Source organism: Peromyscus californicus, unplaced genomic scaffold (assembly GCF_007827085.1).
Source record: "Peromyscus californicus insignis strain IS unplaced genomic scaffold, ASM782708v3 Scaffold_13__1_contigs__length_99412109, whole genome shotgun sequence".
Classification (NCBI taxonomy): Eukaryota; Metazoa; Chordata; class Mammalia; order Rodentia; family Cricetidae; genus Peromyscus; species Peromyscus californicus.
Genome location: NW_026294424.1, coordinates 5438977 through 5458304, shown reverse-complemented (window position 1 = coordinate 5458304; position 19328 = coordinate 5438977). Strand labels below are relative to the sequence as shown.

At 50.6% G+C, this 19328-nt stretch overlaps 2 protein-coding genes across 3 annotated transcripts in view; one reads left to right on the top strand and one right to left on the bottom strand.

The window, feature by feature from the left end:
• Positions 1 to 5503, top strand: part of Uvssa (UV stimulated scaffold protein A) — a 44960-nt gene extending 39457 nt beyond the window's left edge. For both annotated transcript variants that reach the window (XM_052736242.1, XM_052736241.1), the window contains exon 14: positions 294 to 5503. In XM_052736242.1, coding sequence (XP_052592202.1) covers positions 294 to 387 — 94 coding nt within the window. In that variant the 3' untranslated portion in view covers positions 388 to 5503. The remainder of the gene's footprint in view (positions 1 to 293) is intronic.
• Positions 5504 to 15566: 10063 nt separating this feature from the next.
• On the bottom strand, positions 15567 to 18955 carry Nkx1-1 (NK1 homeobox 1). The gene is made up of 2 exons (XM_052735863.1): positions 18487 to 18955; positions 15567 to 16477 (listed from the first exon to the last, which is right to left on the bottom strand). The coding sequence occupies exons 1-2, from the start codon at positions 18953 to 18955 to the stop codon at positions 15621 to 15623; spliced, it is 1326 nt and encodes a 441-aa protein (XP_052591823.1). The 3' UTR covers positions 15567 to 15620.
• Between the last annotated feature and the right edge of the window lie 373 nt (positions 18956 to 19328).

Here is a 19328-nt window from a genome sequence, read left to right as displayed (position 1 = left end):
CTGCTGAGTCCCCTTACCTCTGGACATGCAGCCCATGTTCGCCATGCCTTCACCCTGGGGTGCAGCCTGGAAATCGCAAGAGTCTGCTCTTGTAAATTGCCTTCAGGGCTGGGAGACACAACCAAGGCCCATGGTGGGTTATAGCTCAGACTGGGGAGCCCCACTCTGAGCCCCACCTTAGAGGAGTCCAGTACCTACTGGAAGCCTTTATGAGGTCCAAAGGCGGCAAGGCCACGCAGGACCCCAGAGTCTTGTCGGGGCCTTAGTTATCTCTTACTTTGCTCTCTCCATAGGGCAGCCGTGCAGAGAGTAGTCGCTGCCATGAACCAGATGGACCAGAAGAAACATGAGAAGTTTGCAAACCAGTTTAATTACGCACTGAATTAAAAGAGTGTGGGACGAATGTGCTGTGGTCCCCTTTGGCCATCAGCTCTTTTCTATTCACCAGCTTACTAGGAGAATAGGGTCAGGTCTGGTTAGAATCCGAACTTGCTTTTTATGTATGTAACTAACAGTGGAAAATGGTGCATTGCAATACTCTCCAGTAGGCCAGGAAACTTAGCTTAGTGGTAAGACCAAGGTTTGGTTTTCAACAATTTGGACCATGCATATGGCACCATACCTATAATCCCAGCACTTGGGGACATAAACAGGACTGTGAGTTCTAGGCCAGTATGGATTACAGAGCAAGGCTGCTTGAACAACAACAAAAAGCAGTATGAGGTGATGCACACCTATAATCCTAGCCCTTAGGAGGCAGAGCAGGAGAATCAACACAAGTTAAAAACTAGCCTAGTATATATAGTAAGTTACAGGCCAGCCAGACTTTGTAAGGAGAGTGTGTTTCCCGGGGGAGGGGGGGGTAGTGGTGGGGGGAGCCCTCAGGATAGCCTACCGCATTGGAGTCAGGGGTAAAGGCAGGCACCCATCCGGTTGCGGGTCAAGCCTTGGGCAATAAGTGTGTCCCCATTAGGGCTATGTACTTTATGATGGCTTTAGAAACCCACTCTTTCATGCATATGCTGTTTAATACAGATACACAACTCCTAGCCTACAATTCTGTGGAATGGCTCTCTTGAGCCCTAACTCACATATCGTGCCGCCTGCCTAGTACATGCACAGACGTATAACCAATGACACTATCTGCTTCCAGAACTTTATCACCCTAGGACGAACTGCCTGCCACCCACCCCTAAGCCCCCTTTCTGCTTCAGGATTTGTGTTTTCTAGAATAATTGGGTCTGTGGCTTTTTGTTTTGTTTTGTTTGAGATGTGGTCTCTTAATGTAGTTCTGACATTCCTAGAGCTCAGTACGTAGACGAGGCTGGTCTTGAACTCACAGAGATACTCCTGCCTCTGCCTCCTGAGTGCTGGGATTAAAGGCATGCGCCACCACACATGGCTGAGTCCGTGGCCTTTTGTTTCTGGCTTCTTTCCCTTTATTTAAGGTTCTTCCATGTTGTAATACGTACCAATACTTCATGTCCACCAACCCAGCCTTACAGAGAGTGCTGGAAGCAGTACTTTGGACAGAGGAGAGGAGTGCGCATAGTTAAGAGACTACAGAGAGAAAAGAGGTGAAGTGTAATTACTGAAACACAAAATAGGACGAAGAACACAAAACAACAGTAGCCAACACACACCGTGAATGGACAACTCTGTAATGTCCTCAGCTCCCCAGTCAGGGACGCTGGTTAGGTAACTGGATGAAGAACCCACCTTCAAAGACCAGAAGTAACAGAATACGGAAAAAAAGGATTCTAAGCAAATGGGACCAGAAGCAAGTAGGCGTCACTACCTTTTTCTTTTTCTTTTTTTCTTTTTTTTTCTTTTTTGTTGTTGTTGCTGGTTTTTTCGAGACAGGGTTTCTCCATGTAGTTTTGGTGCCTTTCCTGGATCTCGCTCTGTAGACCAGGCTGGCCTCGAACTCACAGAGATCCGCCTAGCTCTGCCTCCTGAGTGCTGGGATTAAAGGCATGCACCACCACCACTGCCAGGCTTTATTTTTATTTTCTTAAGACAGTGTCTCACTATGTAGTCCTGGCTTGCTATATAAACCAGGTGGGTTTATATAGCTCACAGAGATCTGCCTGCTTCTGCCTTCCAAGAGGTGGAATTAAAGCCATGCACCACCTTGACAGGTCAGTATTGCTGTTTTAATATCTGACAAAATAACCAGGCAGTGGTGGTGGTATGCGCCTTTAATCCTACCTAGCACTTGGGAGGCAGAGGCAGGTGAATCTCTATGAGTTCAAGGCTAGCCTGGTCTATATAGTGAGTTCCAGGACAGCTGGGCTAACAAAATAACCCTGTCTTGAAACACACACACACACACACACACACACACACACACACACACACACACACACACACGTATACACACTTCAGACTAAAATTAATCAGAAGAGATAAAGGACACTTCATTCATACATTACAGTTCTGTATGCACCAAACTCTGGCACACCCAATTTCATAAGAAACATACTATTGAACTTAAAGACAGGTTACTCCAATTCAATATTAGTGGGTGATTTCAGTACCCCACTTTTTCCAGTAGACAGGTCATCTGTACAAAAAAAATTAACAGAAACATCAGAATTAAGTGATATCATACATCAAATGGAACTAACAAATATGTACAGAATGTTTCACCTGAATACTAAAGAATATACATTCTACTCAGCAGGCCATGGATCCTTCTCTAAAATAGATAACACAGGCCAGGAGGTGGTGGCACATGCCTTTAATCCAACCACTCAGGAGGCAGATGCAGACTGATCTCTGAGTTCAAGGCCAGCCTAGTCTTCAGAATAAGTTCCAGGATAGCCAGGGCTACACAGAGAAACCCTGTCTCAACCTCCCTACCCCCCCCCCAAAAAAAAATCAGAAAAAGCATAAATAAGTGACTTGATGTAATTCAGTGATTTGGAAAAACAAGAACAAACCAAACCCAAATCCAATAGAGGGGAATAAATAAATAATAAATAATAAAAACAGCATAAATTAATGAAATGAAAAGAAAACACAAAGAATTAATGACTCTAAAAGCTGATTCTTTGACAAGCTATCAGCAGATCCCTGGCCCAACTAACCAAAGAAGCAAAGACATGATTCAAGTTAATAGAATTAGAGTTGAGCAGGGGAGCATCACAACAAACACCAATGAATTCAGAGTGCTGTAAGGGAATACTTTCTCCACTGGGTTAGAACCTCTAAAGTGGACAAGACACACATATGGTGCACCTGCATGCAAGCAAAACACGCATAAATTCTTCAAAGAATTTTTAATGTGATGGGTGTTTTGCCTGCATGTATGTCTGTGCACCACGTTTATCCTGGTTCCTACAGAAGCCAGAGAGGCGCTGAAATCCCCTGGAGTTAAGTTAACTGGAGTTCAGTTGTTAGCTGTTTTGTGGGTGCTGGGACTTGAACCCGAGACCTGGACGAGAGCCAGTGCTCTTACCTGCTGAGCCAGCCATCTTGTATCTGACTCTCCTTCTTCTTTTTTTTTTTTTTTTTTTTTGGTTTTTCGAGACAGGGTTTCTCTGTGTAGCTTTGCGCCTTTCCTGGGACTCACTTGGTAGCCCAGGCTGGCCTCGAACTCACAGAGATCCGCCTGGCTCTGCCTCCCGAGTGCTGGGATTAAAGGCGTGCGCCACCACCGCCCGGCTTCCTTCTTCTTTTTTAATGTCAGCGATCTTAGTGAAAAGTACGGTTTTGATTTCCAGTTTTCTAATGACTGATGGCAGGATCTGTGTTTATTGGCCACTTGTATCTGCTCAAATGACTTCTCGTTTTCAATTGTGTTGTCTGTAAGAGTTTTGTAGATATTCTGAACACTGCATCCCTATATAATTTGCAAATATTTTCTTCTTGTCTTTTCATCCTTTAATCTTTTTAAATTACATTGTGTGTGTGTGTGTGTGTGTACACGTGTACACATATGTAAGGAGATCAGAAGACAGCCTTCAAAGAGTCCATTCTTTCCTTCCACCATATGGGTCCTGGGGATTGAACTCAGATCAGAAGGCTTAACAGCAAGTGCCTTTACCCACTGAACCATCTCACTGGCCCCAAAGTTTTTCATTTTAATAAAGTTCATTTATATATTTATTTTTGTTGTTTGTGCTGTTGGTATCATTTCTCATATATATATATATATATATATATATATATATATATATATATATAATGTAACATATGTATTTCTCAATTTCAAGTCACAGAGATTTACTCCTAGTGAGTGTTCTGAGATTTTTATTTGTTTTGTTGCTTTGTATTTTTTGAGACAGGGTCTTTCTACATAGCTCTGGCTGTACTGGAACTCACTTTGTAGACCAGGCTGGTCTCTAACTCACAGAGATCTGTCTGCCTCTGACTCCTGAGTGCTGGGATTAAAGGAGTGTGCCACTACATCTGGCTTTCTTCTGAGAATTGTATAGTTTTAGCTCTTGCATGTAAAATTTTACCCATTTTGAACCAAGTTTTTTTGTGTGCTGTGAGGTAGGGCCAGCTTCGTTGTTTGCGTTCAGGACTCTAGTTGTCCTTGCACCCTTGGTGAAAAGATTATCCTTTCCTTTACATCATCTTTTGATTGCTAACCATTGTAATCATTGGTCGTTGTCTTAGTTAGGGTTACTACAGCTGTGATGAAACACCATGACCAAAGCAAGCTGGGGAGGAGAGGGTATATTCAGCTTATGCGTCCACATCACAATTCATCATCAAAGGAAGTCAGGACAGGAACTCAGGAAGGGCTGGAGGCAGGAGCTGATGCAGAGGCCATGGAAGGGTGCTACTTATTGGCTTGCTCAGCCTGCTTTCTTAGAGAATCTAGGACCACCAGCCCAGGAATAGCACCACCCGCAAAGGGCTAGGCTCTCCTCCATCAATCACTAATTAAGAAATACAGGCTTACCTTAGAACCTGATCTTATGGAGGCATTTTCTCAACTGAGGCTTCCTCCTCTCTGATAACTCTAGCTTGTGTCAAATTGCCATAAAGCTAGCCAGACACCTTGATGTGGGCTTGTGGTTTGTTTCTGGGCTCCTATTTCTTCTCCCATTGACATCCATAGCAATGCCAAGACTGTGGTCCTTAATTATCGTAGCCACATGGTAAGCTTTGGTTTGGATAGGTGTGAGCATCCCTGCTGCTGTGTTTCTAGAGTTGGCTTTTCTAAGTCCACATAGTTCCAAATGAATTTTAGGATCAAGTTTTCAGTTTCTGCTCTACCTCCCAGGAGGTAAAACTTTGACAGGGATTTCATTCAGTTTGATATCACTTTGGGAAATTGTGACCTAATACTTATGATTCATGAACTTCTGGTAGCATTCCATTTAATTGAGTTGTTTATTTTCAGTGTTTTACAGTTTTTTATAGGTCACTTCTTTAAAAAAAAATCCCTAAGTACTTTAACACTTTTATACATATTATTGTTCTAAGTTCTCTGTTTAGATTATTTGTTGCTAATGTACAAAAATACAGTTGATTTTTATTTTGATCTTGTATCCTGCCACTTTGTGAAGCTTTTCTGTTGGTTCTAATAGCTATGTATATTTCTGTGTATTCCTCAGAATTCTCTGTGCACAATCCTGGTATCCATGAAAAGAGATATTTTTTCTCCCCACTCCCCTGCCCTGCCCCTCCCCCTCTTGTGCCTAATTGCTCTGGTCAGCAGCTCCAGTCCAGTGTTGAATGGATGTGAGCAGAGCTGAGATCTCCATCTCACTCCTGACCTCCCACACATGCACTGAGGGTGATTTCAGCTGTGGGTTTTTGTAGATGCTCTTTATCATGTGTCTTCTTTTAATTTGAATGAAGTCGTTGTAGTTTTTCTTTTGTTGCTTGTGGTCTGGGTGTCATGTCAAAGAAACCATTGCCTAATTTCAAGCCACAAGGATTTACTATTTTCTTCTGAGAGCTGTTTTTTGTCATTATTTTTCCTTTCCTTTTTTTTGCTTTGTTTTGAAACATGGTCTCACTACATAGCCCTGGCTGGCCTGAAACTCAGAGATATACCTGCCTCTGTGTCCCAAGTGCTGAGATTAAAGACATGTACTACCACTCTGGGCCTGAGAGAGTTGTACCGTTTTAGGCCTTATGTGTAGAGACTTTAATCCATTTTGAGTCAACTATTGTGTGTGTGTTGTTGAGTGTTTTGTCTTAAAAGGTTCAATTTTATAAAATGCTTTTGCCCCACTAATAAATGCTTTTCCTATACTTATTGAATTGATCATATGACTGTCCAGACAGACTGGATATATTATATGCTGTTCATACGTTAAACTAACCTTGCATTCATGGGATAAACTCCCTTTGCTCATGGTGTCTAATCCTTTTCATGTGCTCATCCCTTGCTGGTATTTTACATCTGGTCTCCAGTTTTCTTGTGTTGCTGTGTTCTAGCTTTGGAATCTGGTGCCTCTGACCTTATAGATTGAGTTGAAAAGTTTTCCTTTCTCTCTTCTATTTTAGGAGAGTTAGTGAAGAATTGGAATTAATTAATTAATTAATTAATTAATTAATTGGTATTAAACATTAGGTGGAATGTATCAGTAAAGCCATCTGGCTTTAGACTTTTTTGTTTGTTTGTTTTGTTTGTTTCTCTGTGTAGCCCTGGCTGTCCTGGAACTAACTTTGTAAACCAGGCAGGCCTTGAACTCAGAGATCTACCTGCCTCTGCCTCCCAAGTGCTGGGATTAAAGGTGTGTGCCACTACCACCTGGCTCCATGTTATTTTTCCATTTTTTCATTTTATAGATTTCTGATTTTAATTATTTCTTTAGGGTTGTTTTGGATATCATTTTCTCTTCCTTTTCATATTTTTTAAATTAGAAACAATTAGCTTATTAACTTAAAATCTTTATTTTGGTAGATGTATTTATAGCTGCAACTTTTGATCTAAGCATTATTTTACAATCATCTTATAAGGTTTTTCATGTTGTGTTTTTGTCTTTTAAATTTTTGTTTTGTTTTTGAGACAGGGTCTTACCTTACCCAGGCTAGCCTTAAACTTCGATCTTCCTGCCTCCTCCTCTCAAGTACTGGGATTCAAAGGCATATGCCCCCACAATCCAGAACTTTTTTTTTTTTAATTTCAAAGAACTTTCTAATTTTTCAGTTATTCTTTACTCAATTGATTAGAAGTTTGTTGTTTAATTTCCATAAATATGAGACATCCCTTATGTTACTGATTTCTTATTCTTACTGAAGAATATACTTTGTATGATTTCAAGTCACCCTAAGCACACTGACCTATCTGCCAGGGAACCAGCCACTGTTTACTTCTGTCCTGGTGCTGCTCAGGAGGCTCTGTGCTGCCTGCAAACTGCACCCTCCTGGTGTGCTGGCCAACCTTCCCTTATCTGTCCTTTGAAGCCGGATGTTGAAGTCTTCAGCTGTTGCCTCTGTTGCCCTCATTCTGTTAGTTTTAGCCTCATGATTTTAGGGCCCGTGGTAAGCTCTTTTATACTTGCCATTTCTTCCTAAGGGACGGACCCTTCCTTGTCTTTGGCCTGGAGTCTCACTCGTCCGGTAATAGTGTAACCACTCAGTCTCTGGATGACTGCTTCTGTGGCATATCTTTTCCCACTCTTTCTCCTTCATGGTGTCTGTGTAGCTGTATTTCCTGCCCACCGTGTAGACTGACAGTGTTCATCTCTCCCCTCATTTCTGCAGCCCGAGAGGAGTCTCTCAATCTGTTTCCATTCACTAGTGTTGCTGATAGGTGTGGACGTACACCTGCTGCTTTCTGTTTGTTTCCTCTGTTTTTGTGTTGTGTAAGTGAGTATTTAATCCCTTGTAACCTCTCCTAAGTTCCTGCCTCCGCAAGATCCTGGAGTTCAAAACCCCAACCAAGCACTTGGTACCATAGTCTCCAACCACAAGCTGCTGTTCTCGAGTTACAGCGTGTCTTGTAGGAGTGTCCTTGATGTTGGCATCCAACACTCAATTTCTAGTGTTTCTCGTTTGGAACAGTCCTGTGATTGACAACTAGCTGCTTGTGAAAGTGTGTTTTGTGTGGACAGCTGTGTGCTGAGTAACATGTTGGGGATTTTCCCTGCCCTTCTGCTGAAATTTCGGGATCTAATGAAGAAGACGTAGGAGCATCAAAGCCAATGATGACCAAGCACACATGGAAGTCAGACAGAGCTGGGCTGGGAACTTGCTTATGTTTTCTGGGGTTTTGCTTTTTGAGACAAGGTCTTGGTCCGTATACCTCAGGCTGACCTGGAACTCAAGGGCCTCCTGCCTTAGCCTCTTGAACGCTGAGATCACAGGTGTGTGCTACCAGAAACAGCTGTATTTGTGTGTGCAGTGCTGGGAACTGAACCCAAGGCCTTATACATGGTGTGTGCGTGTGTGTGTGTGTGTGTGTGTGTGTGTGTGTGTGTGTGTGTGTGTGTGTGTGTTCTGCCGATGAACTGCACCCTACCCCTCAGCCATCCTTCACTAAACATCCCAGGGGATTGGCTATTAGGAACCTTTGTTCCCACCAGAGTTTTGAAAAGTTTGTTTTTGTTAGTTACTGCTATGAACAATGGTCCTCACTCTTCTTCTAGAAGGATCTCCCTGCAGGACACAGCTGTGAGGATGGATGTGCTGTTCTGCATCAGCCCTTACCCATTGCTACATGCAGGTACACAACAATCTGGAATTGGAACTGCTGAGCCCAGGTGTTAGCATGATTATTCCTTGTTTTCTTCCATTATTTTTGTGTATCCATATTCCCCTTTAAATCACTGGCCTAAAAAATATGAACTAGGAGATACCATTTTTACAATTCAGGCAGCTAACTGCTTGTCCGTATACACCTTTTCTCAGATCTGAAAGAGCACCTGTACTGTGTGTTCAAGTCCCAGTTTTAGTGGTTCTGGTTTGGTACTTGAGCTGACTACCTGGTGGGATACAGGCAGCCTTTTTTATTTATGCAGCTTTGTGATACAAGTTTAGGCCAGAGAGCTAAATATAATATAAATATAACAGAGTATATTTCTGTTGTGAGGTAAAATGGCAACATCAGGGATGGGGTAGAAAGAGAGTTTGTAAGGTGGGACTCGGGACTACCTGGGTTAGCCTGGTGATGTCTGTATTCTCTTTTTCAGTGGGTCTCCCTGACTTTATTCTAAGAAAAATCTTGTCAGTGTGGCTGGCAGGATGGGAGCAAGGCAGGGACTGCAGTGAGGGTCTGGGCAGTGCCGCTCAGCTGGGCACTGTCCACAGGCCTTCCACAGTACCCAGCACCCAGTCTCTCTGTATTTGCTGCAGTTTAGGCTCCTGAGTCAGGGATAACAGGTCAGAGTACCTGAGTCCAAGGGGGTCCAGGCTCAGAGCTGGGAGAAAGGCAGCTGCTGGCCCTTGGGATTCAACAGCTTCTTCCCCTGCTCAAGGCTGTGGGTCCTGGGGGTGGACTGCAGTGAAGGGAAGAGGCAGGACTCGCAGGCTTTTGGGAAGGCAGAGGCAGCCAGCTGAAGGCTCCATGGACGATGTCCATTAGGGCTGTGAATAGGGTTGACAGTTACAGTTGCCAGCACCCCAAGGGCCAGATTGAGCTCTGGGCCTTATCCTAGGAGCAGTCACAGGGCTGTCACTAGTCAGGTGCTGGCCTGGAGGTGTTGGGGCTGGCCAGACCCAACTGGCTAGGCGTCAGCGACAGCAGAGTAAATGGACACTGTTACAAAAATGAGTATCGGAATGAATTTGAAAACTAAAATAGAGTTCTGGGATGTTTGTCAGAAATCAGTGCTGGCCGGTCAGGAGGCCACATGATACCATTAGGATTATATCTGTTTCCAGATGGTGGAACAGCAGGCAAGCATGCAGGCTGCTCACAGCCTGAGGAAACACTGCTGTGTCAGCTTGGCTGGAATTTAGTCATACTGCCCAGCAGCCCTGTCCAAGAAGCAAAACTTGTTTTTGATTTTTCATGGGTTTGTGTGTGTGTGTGTGTGTGTGTGTGTGTGTGTGTGTGTGTGTGTGTGTGTGTGTATGTGTATGTGTATGTGTTTGAGGCACAGTCTCATGTATCCCAGGCTGGCCTCAAACTCACCGTGTAGTCAAGGATGATCTTGAACTTGAATCAGCCTGCCTCCCTCTTGTGAGTCCTAGGATTACAGACATGCACTACCATATCCCAGTTAAGCAGTGTTGGAGACTGAACCCAGGGCCTTATGTTTGCTAGGCAAGCACTCTACCAGCTGAGCTTGATCATCAGCACCAGAACCTAGTCTTTATTCCCTGGAAGAGCTAATCGATAGTACAATTAGTGCTGTACCCAAAGGTGGCTGCCATGAAGAACTTCCCTGGAGGCTGTGGAATGCAAACATCCCGGATGTGGACTTGTGGGAAGGTGACAGGATCCTGTAGGGGAGGGCCTCTATGAGACTGTGTGAGGCCAGGCTGTCCTGGGGGTGGGACACAGTGTAAAGCACACCCTATGGTGGCAGGGCAGGCCTCATTCCTGCTTCCTCCCCTCGCTGGCTGTTCCTTCCCATCCTAGGGATGGTCTCCCTGACTTTCCTCTCTGCGCCCTGATGCCACCTCCTCTGCCCCATGCTGTGTGCTGGGTCCAGCTTCCCTATCTCCAAACGTTATCCTTGCTCTTGGGGATGGGGGGGGGTGTCCCTCTGATCCACCTGACCCAAGATGACCCAGACTGGATACCTGAGGAGCTCACCATAGGCTCTGGTCACAGCCAGCAGGAAATGACCCACCGGGCATAAGGAGGCACTCAGACACCAAGGAAGACATGAAGGGGATGGCACTAGCTCTTTGAAGCCATTGGCAGCCTTTGTCAGGGTCAGCTGGGTGTCAGGCATAGTTGGAGGAGGTGGTGGGTCCTGGACATTTCTGGGGCTGAGGATTGTGGCACAAGGTGGGCACCTGAGGTGGGTAGTGAAGGCCACTGGCTGTTGGGGACAGCTTGAGTGGGGTCTGGATGAGGCCACAGCCTCCCTTAGCAGGACGGCAGATAAGATGAACATCCTTAGACTTTGAAGAGGAAGAACTACCACTGAGACACCATGCAGGGACAGAGGGGGGAAAGTGCAAATAACTAGTGTGGACAGTAAGGACAGATCGTAAACAAGACGAGAGGAGCCATACAAGCAGAAAGAGGAAGACCAAGGCAGCCAGGCTGGCAGTGTGGGTCTGTGGCCTGGGCCAGAGTGGGAGCAGGAAGCCCCCATCTGTCTCTGTTGGGCCTGACCCTTGGGAAAGACCCCATTTCCCTGCCTCCCTCAGTGACCACATGGCTAAGCTCTAGCCTGCTGTGGAATGGTCTGTATGTCAAATGTGTTGCTGACTGGTCAATGAATAAATCACTGATTGGCAGTGGCCAGGCAGGAAGTATAGGCGGGACTAACAGAGAGAAAAATTGAGAGAACAGGAAGCTGGTGGGAGAGACACTGCCAGCCGCCATCAGGACAAGGAAGATGTAAAGTACCGGTAAGCCACAAGCCACGTGGCAAGGTATAGATTAATAGAAATAGATTAATTTAAGCTGTAAGAACAGTTAACAAGAAGCCTGCCACGGCCATACAGTTTGTAACCAATATAAGTGTCTGTGTTTACTTGATCGGGTTTGAGCGGCTTGGGACTGGCGGGTGAGAGAGATTTGTCCTGACTGTGGGCCAGGCAGGAAAACTCAAGCTACACTAGCCAATGAGGCAAAAGCAGCCTGGGGTTCTGGGAAAGTGTTTTATAACGAAGTGGTATCTTTTCTTTCTTGCTGTTTGCTGCCCAGAATAGGGACATGGTGGCTGGAGCACACCTGGGTTTGTGAGGATGAAGGCCCAGCCCACATATGTTGCTGCAGAGAGGTGGATGGAGCTGGGCTTCGTAGGGCTCTATGAAGGTGTTCTATCTGCCTAGGGCTGCCACTGGCCACAATTCTCTCATGAGAAAATAAAGTCTTTTCAAATTCTTTTCATTTGCGTTTTCTCTCAGAGGCTAACACACCCAATCTTAACCCATACCCGAGGGGCCATGGAACAGGGGCAGCATGGTAGCAAGGAGGGTCGGGAAGAGGGATGTGTGTGGTCTGACTGGGATCTTCCTCAGTGTCTGGGTTCAGCAGTCCTTACACAGGAGGTTAGGGACGGACAGGAAGGGGGCCTGAGTGCGGGTGAAGGCCCTCCCTCTTCCAGGGTACCTGCCCTGTTCAGCTTTGCCTTTAGGATTGCCTTCCTATTGACAAGTCTCTGCCACTAGAAACCATCACATGTGGAAGACAGGCAGCTGAGTGTTACGGGGCATACCTACATTCTTAGCACTTCCTTGGCTGAAGCAGGACTGTCACTTTGAATTTGAGAATACCCTGGGCTAGGGGAACAGTCTGTGTAGAAGAATTGCCCCGGTCAGAGCGGTCTAAGTCCTAGGAAGACTCCCTGTCTGGGGTTCCGGCAGCTTCTCGACCACCAACACCAAAGGGGTGTGGTAAAGGCCAGCAAGACTAAAGACCAGCTGGCCAGCAGTCTAATGCAGCACCCAAGGCCCAGACTAAGAACTAGACAAACTGGTGTGCCTCCCCAAGCCTGGCCAAAGTAGAGTCGTAGGACCAACTGGAGAGCTCCCCAGAACAGCCAACAGAATCTGCACCCAAAAACTCACCAGATGTCAGATGTGTGTTGAGAAAGCCGGCTGAGAGGCCTGAACTAGGCAGGCCCAGCTAGCTCCTCCTAACCCGGCACCCAGAAGCCTCTTGCCCTCTGGACCTACTCCTGTCAGAGAGGACCACAGTTGTGATGTGTAACAGTGTCCTCCACATTGAAACATTCCATCCTGCTGGAAGCCATTTAAACAGGAAGGCAATCAACTCAAAATAGCCTCAGGAAGTTCCTGAAACTGACCGGGTTCACTAAGCCCCTCCCTACCAGAATAAACAATAAAAGCTGAGAATCACTCAGAAGAGCCAAGCTGCGAGGACCTGTCCAGCAGCCTGGAAGAGGTTTAAACCAACTGAGGCACCTGGCAAGGCCAGTCTTCAACCTGTTGGACTGTGTTCAGGCCGTGCAGTATGCCCCCATTTCCCACCTTTTGTGAGCTGTGATCCGTGCTGGGGTGGCCATTGGTGACGCAACTGTCTTTGAGTCATTTCTGCTCCTGTAAATAACCCCATCACCCATACTCCTGTAAGTAACCCCAATAAAACTGACTGCCTCACCAAGTTGGACTTTGGTGGTATTTGTAATTCGGTCTGTCACGGGATCTCTATTTGGAGTGAGGAGATATGTTGCACTGCCCCCGAAAAAGTTTTGTCACACAATATCCTATCACAGGTAAAGGGCTCTATACACAGCAAGAAAGACTACAGGAGCCCAGGGAATGCCAGGAAGTAGCCTCTACTCCATGTCATGGCATGTGGCCATACACCAGTGAGGAGCCAGCAGTGAACCCAGAGATGGAAGGGAGGAGCTATGTGTGGCGAGCTCACTGCTTTGCAGTCTCATGGTCCCTGACTCATGTTCTCTACCCGGTCCTAAGGCCTGGGGTCAATGTTGGAGGGCCCGTAAGTGTAAGCAGCCCTATTTGGGACTGAGCCTTGGCAGATGTGAAGAGTCCAGTCCAGTCAAAATTCATTATCACATGGCAGAATACTGGACCCCCGGGAAGTACACCTACCTGCTCTACCTTGTCATCTTCCCATGAGTTCCAGAGTCCTGGATTGTCTCAGCATTCCCAGCTGAGCTCAGCAAGGCTGGCATAAGACCTTGAGTCTCTTTCCAGAGTCTTCTGGCAGCTGCTTCCCCTCTCCTGCACAGGGACCCCTGAGCATGGGCACTGAGGAGGCTTGCTGTGAGGCAACCCCACCCCTTCTCATGCTCCATGGCATCTTGCTGTGTGGGCTAGAATATGTGTTGGCATGTGAGAGATCTCTGTGAGCTTTGCAGGAGGGCTGGATGGGCAGGCCCCTTGTATGACCTCTCTATCCAGGGAGAGTGGCTTCTGGCTGGGCAGCCCCTGCACAGGCCAAGCCTGAGGTGACTTGATGCCAAGAGTCTTCTGAACCCTTTTGGGGCTTCCTTGTCAGCTACCTGAGTCTTAGAGGTCCACTCCTCAGCAGCAAGGCCAGGAATGTCCCCAACCCATCACTTCTCAGTTAAATTGTCCCACTTCATGCAAGGCTTTCACTCCTGACCACCAGGAATACAGGTGTCGTCCAGCTGAGCTAGAGGGCTGGACCTGCTGCCCACCTAGGGACTGGCAAACAACATCAGCTCAGAACAGAAAATTCCAGGCCCAGAATATCTGGGAAGTGGAGAGTGAGCTGACTGGAGTTGGGCACCAGGTCTCCACTGGTAAGTGGGGGAAGCCAGAGGCACCGGTCTCGGGGATATCTGCAAGGAGCAGACTAGCTTCTGCCCTTGCCAACTGCTAGTGCGGCTCTTACCTGCCCTTTGACTCTTGGTAACTATGAAGCCAATTCTGAGGACTCTCCATCAGTGCCAGTCACTGTAGCCCATTCTCAACCTGACTCCCCATCTAGCTAACTGACTAGAGTCAGGATTCTTCCAAGAACTCACTGTGCTTGGGGGGGGGGGGGGCAGGGCGGGAGGAGGATGCCTGAAGAAGCGGCTAAGCTCCATAGTGGAGCACAGCCAGTTCTTGCCAAGGTGAGTCTGAGACCCTAGCACAGACTCAAGGACGTTTGCCTGCCCACCCCCACCCACCCACATGCCAACCCCTTCCTCATCCCCAGTCGCCACCCCTACTAGGTCTGTGAAATCTTCCAGAGCTGGAACAAGCTGCCACCTGCCACTGTAGCCATCCATAGGTGGTTCAGTGCATGCTTTGAGGTGTGTGCAGCCACTGCTTAGAGCCACCCCTGGGGCTCCTTGCATTCGGTGCTTGGGGACCATATACACATTTACACAAATGGTTCAGCAGAGTGACACACCAGAACAGGTCATTGGCCTTCCAGTCTGGCTATTACACTCGGGCAGGTAGTTCAACCCCAACCCTCGGAGCCCAGCTTCCTCCTCTGGGAAGCCAGCGAGATGTCTTTCCTACCCACAAGTAGCCTTGTTGAGAGAGTTGGCGGGACGGGGTGTGGAAGACAATGAGCAACGGTGATAGTGGAGCGCTCCATTTGGAGCCCAGCAGCGCCAGGCTGGAGGGAGAGGGGAAAGGGCCTCACCTTTGGGGAGAGCGGGAAGGAGACTCGGCTCCAGGCTGCACCAGCTCCCAGAGCAAGCCCCAAGACAGAGGGGTGCCTGGGTACAAGCTACTCGAGTGAGGGCTGGCCACAGGGACACTAAAACGGACAGGAAAACCAGAGCTCAGCGCTCTGAAGTCCCCGCTCAAGTAGACACACAGACAGGTTAAGAACCCAAGCGGACAGGAAGGCGGGATCGGCACCCTGCGGCGCCAGAGCCTTCGAAAACGCCCGCGTGGCTTCCTGTGGTTTATTAAGAGTTCTGCAAAGTGCTTGAAGCAGGCCACGGGAGCCTCCCGCTTGACCCCCGCGCACACTCGTTTATAAATTTCTCTTCTGTAGGAACCGGCTATATACAGGAACAACGATTGAAACCTTAGAAAAGAGACGGCCGCGCTCGCCTTAGGTCCCCCGGCCGCGAGGCCGCGTGGTGCGGTCCCCACCGAGGTCCTGGCACCGAGGTTCAGAGGTGGGGCGCATAAAAGGCGGGCGCGCCGTACGTCTGCGAGCCCAGCACGAAGGGCGAGAGCACCGCGGGGCTGGACAGGAAGGGCAGCTGCGCGGCGCACACCAGCCCTCCCGGACTGTGCGCCGGGTACCCGGCCGGGCCGTGCAAGGCGAGCGGCGCGCCCATGGGCGGCGAGGGGCTGAGCGGACTGAGGCCGCCGGGCAGTCCCGCGCCGGGCCCTGCTCCTGGGCCGGGGCCCCCGCCGCCGCCGGTCGGCGCGCTCGTGTCGGCGCCCGGGTTTTGCTTCTTCCACTTGGTTCGGCGGTTCTGGAACCAGATCTTCACCTGCGTCTCGGTGAGGCTCAGCGACAGCGCCAGGTTGAGGCGCTCGCACACCGACAGGTAGCGAGTGGCCTTAAACTTGTTCTCCAGCGCCACGAGCTGCTCGTAGGTGAAGGCGGTGCGCGCGCGCCGCGGCTTCCCGGACTTCGAGTCCGAGCCCGTGCGCTTCCGCTTGGGCTTGGTGGCCACGGCCGCGCCCTGCGGGGTGCTCCCCGCGCCCCCCGCTCCCGTAGCTGTTGCAGGCGGGCCCGGGGCTGCGGGCGAGTTCCCACGGGGCCCTGGGGCTGCGGCCTCATCCACGGGGGAAGCCTCGACCTCGGCCGCTCCGGGGCAGCCCGACCCGCGGGCCCCGAGGCCGCCGCTGCCTCCCCGCACCTCCTCCGTGCCGTGAGCATCCTGCACCTCGGGCGCCTCGTCCTCATCCTCGTCCTCCGGCGCTTCATCCTCGCTGTCCGCGGTCGGGCTGCGGCCACTGCCGCTGCTGTAGCCGTTGGCCTCGGCCTCGTCCGCCCTGTAAGAGTCTGCAGCACCTGCGGGCGGAGGAAAGGAAGAGAACACAGGGTCAGCCCGGCACCCAGCCGCACTGCCCGCTCCCTCCGGGCGAGATTCTTTTTTATCTCGTTGGTTTTCTCCTCTTCTTCGTTTGCTCCCTCCCCAAAGATTTTCTTTTCCTCCCTCCTTGCAGTCATTCCTCCTTGCTGCTTGCATTTCCTCTCTGCCTTCCTTCCGTAGGACCCTGTCCGTCTCAAGCTGCTTTTGCTACCCCATCGTCAGTCCGCGTCTCCGCCTTTAGGGCTGCGGAGTGTACAGGGGAGAGAGAGCTCTGATCGATTCACGGGGCAGATACAAACTTAATTAAACTCATTTTGTGTAATGTACAAACTAGTTAAAGTCCATTTAATTTATTTCGGCGTATATTACCTTCCAATTACAACGGCGCGGGGCTAGCCAATTACGGCACACTTAATAGCTAGAGGGGCCAGAGGCCTGGGGTGGGGTCGGCCGGCTGAGAGAAGACCATTTTGGGGGAACCAAACTCAGTCGCCCTGGAGCTGTCCCTACTTCAGGTTTCAGGCCCTGAAAACTAGGCGTTGAGAAGTGCTGGCTCCCCTGCCAGCCTTGGGACCCCAACTACCTAGCTCCCCAACAACACTGTCTCTAGCGGGCTGCAGCCTCCCCTCAGCAGGTCGAGTTTGGAGACTGGAAAAGGGCATTGTGAACCACTCCACAGGAGCCTGGGAGGGGATCTGAGCACCAGTCCCGCAGAATCCAGACAGAAGCTGCCGCTGTGACTGTATTTTGTCTCTGAAATTTGGAAAGCTGTCTGTTTCCTATGCAGGAATCTGAGGACCGTCCATGCCCCTCGCCCACAGGTGGTCTTTAAATGCCAGAGGAGCCCTCCAAGCTTTCCAACCCAGTGCCCGGGTTCTGCTCTCATGTCGGCTCGGCTCCGACATACTGGAGCATAAACGATAATTCACTCCCCGAGTTCAAAAGACCCAGATCGCCTGAAGACTGTCATGTCCTCAACTCCCAGGCCTTAGCAGGGCAACTATTCCCTCGGGCGACCCTTAGCCATCCACACCCCAACCTGGTTACCCTCTCCAACTATTCAGGGCTGGCTCCGTCCCTACACTGCTCCAGCAGGCAGCCGCGGGGTCTGGTAGCTCAGCCTCTTGGCGGGGAGCCGGAGGGGTCCGACTGCAGCCTGCGGAACCTGCTCTTCCTCCCTCTAGGAATGGAAGGTCAATGCAGAAGCGCTGGCAGAGCTGGTGGCCCCAGTCCGGTCCACCCTGAGCTTTCTGGTCGGTGCGAGGCGCAGGGGCCAGGAAGTTGGAGGGAGGACGGGGGAGGGGCGCAAAAAGCAATCAGGAGCTGGTCGAATGCAATTCGCGATCAATAGCGGCCCCTAATAAGTGTAATAGGTTTTAATCGAGTAATTATCCGAATTTTGACCCTATAATTTAGATGTTCGGGGGGAGTTTGCAAGGTGCTTGAAAGAGATATGCATGCGCCGTAATGGGATATCGACCGCAAAGGGGGCGCGGGCCGCCCCATTACCGGCCGCTTTCCGCCGCTAAGCACATTTCCCTTTAACTGTAATCGAAGGGATTTAATTGTTTTTCCAGAGATAACCAGCGTTTTGTCACAATTAGTCTGATTTGTCCAAAGGGGGGGCTGGGGAGGCCACGGTGGGGGTGGGTAAGTCACCAAGCCAGCCGCCGCAGGTCCCTTCGCCTCCAGCACCAACTACCCTCCAAAGCCAGAGACTGACTAGGCGAATCCTTGACCGTTGTCGCAACGCTAAAGCCCCAGATCTGGCCCAGCACAGCCTTTCCAGAGGCGTCCAGCAGTGCGGGCCCTAGAGTCCGGGTCGGGAGGAGGCTACGGATGCGCCGGGCGCGGACCCCGCGCTCTGCGAACTTTCCCCAGAGCCTGGCCTGAGTGAGTCAGGCCCAGCTCGCCGCGGGGTCCCGGGAGCATAGACATTCCGGAGCAGTCAGTGCCCTCGCCCCTGGCGTCCACCCCTTATACTCACTTGTAGGCTCAGCTCCCGCAGCCGCTGCAACTCCCGTGGTGGCGGAAAGGGTTCGGCGTTCCAGCTCTGCGCGCGGCGAGCGTCCGGAGGCAGCGGGGACCGGGACGCACGCGGCCGCCGGGGCGCATGGGGCACACGTAGCGGGCACCACAGGGCCCAGTAGCACGCACCGGCGTCTCCTGCTGTTGAACTTGTTGGGATCTAAGATGTCCAGCACCGAGAAGGAGGTGGGGCGCGGGGGCGCGGCGGGCCGGGCCGCTCCAGCCCCCTCGGGCACCGCGGGCGCAGTGTCGCTGGCCGCGAGCGGTGGGACTCCGGCCCGGGGGAAGATGGGCAGCTCAGCTCGTCCGTCCATAGCGTCCCGAGCAGTAGCCGCAGGAGCGGGCGGTGCGGGCCCCGAGGCGGGCCCGGGCGGTGGCGGCGGCAGCGCGGGGACGTCCCCAGGTGCCGCCGGGCCGCTGGTACTCATGCCGGCCTCGGGCCGCTCAGGCGGCTCGGGCCCCGCTGCCTACTGGGCTCCCATCCCGGCGCCCCGCGAAATCAGCCTCAGCCCAGCTGTTCCCGGCGCGGCGCTCCGCTTGGCTAACGCTGCCCGCCGTTGCCTCCGCCACCGCTTCAGGCGCCCGCCGCGCCCGGCCAGTGCATTTATGGCGGCCCCGCCGGAGGCGCCCACGCGCCCACACGCCGCACACACGTGCGCCCGCAGGCCGCCGCGGGGTTCCGCCACCCTCGTTAGCGCGCACGCCTAATTGGCTGCGAACGGTCCCCGGCGGAGTAGGCGGGCCCGGTGCGGGACACACGGACTGAGCCGCAGAGCCAGACAGACAGACGCCCTGCCGGGA

Excerpts from the sequence above, each read along its gene's own strand:
- Nkx1-1 (XM_052735863.1), bottom strand. The coding sequence starts at position 18,955 with ATGAGTACCAGCGGCCCGGCGGCACCTGGGGACGTCCCCGCGCTGCCG. Across the intron at positions 16,478-18,486 it reads TGCGGGAGCTGAGCCTACAA|GTGCTGCAGACTCTTACAGG; the intron begins GTGAGTATAAGG and ends CTCCGCCCGCAG.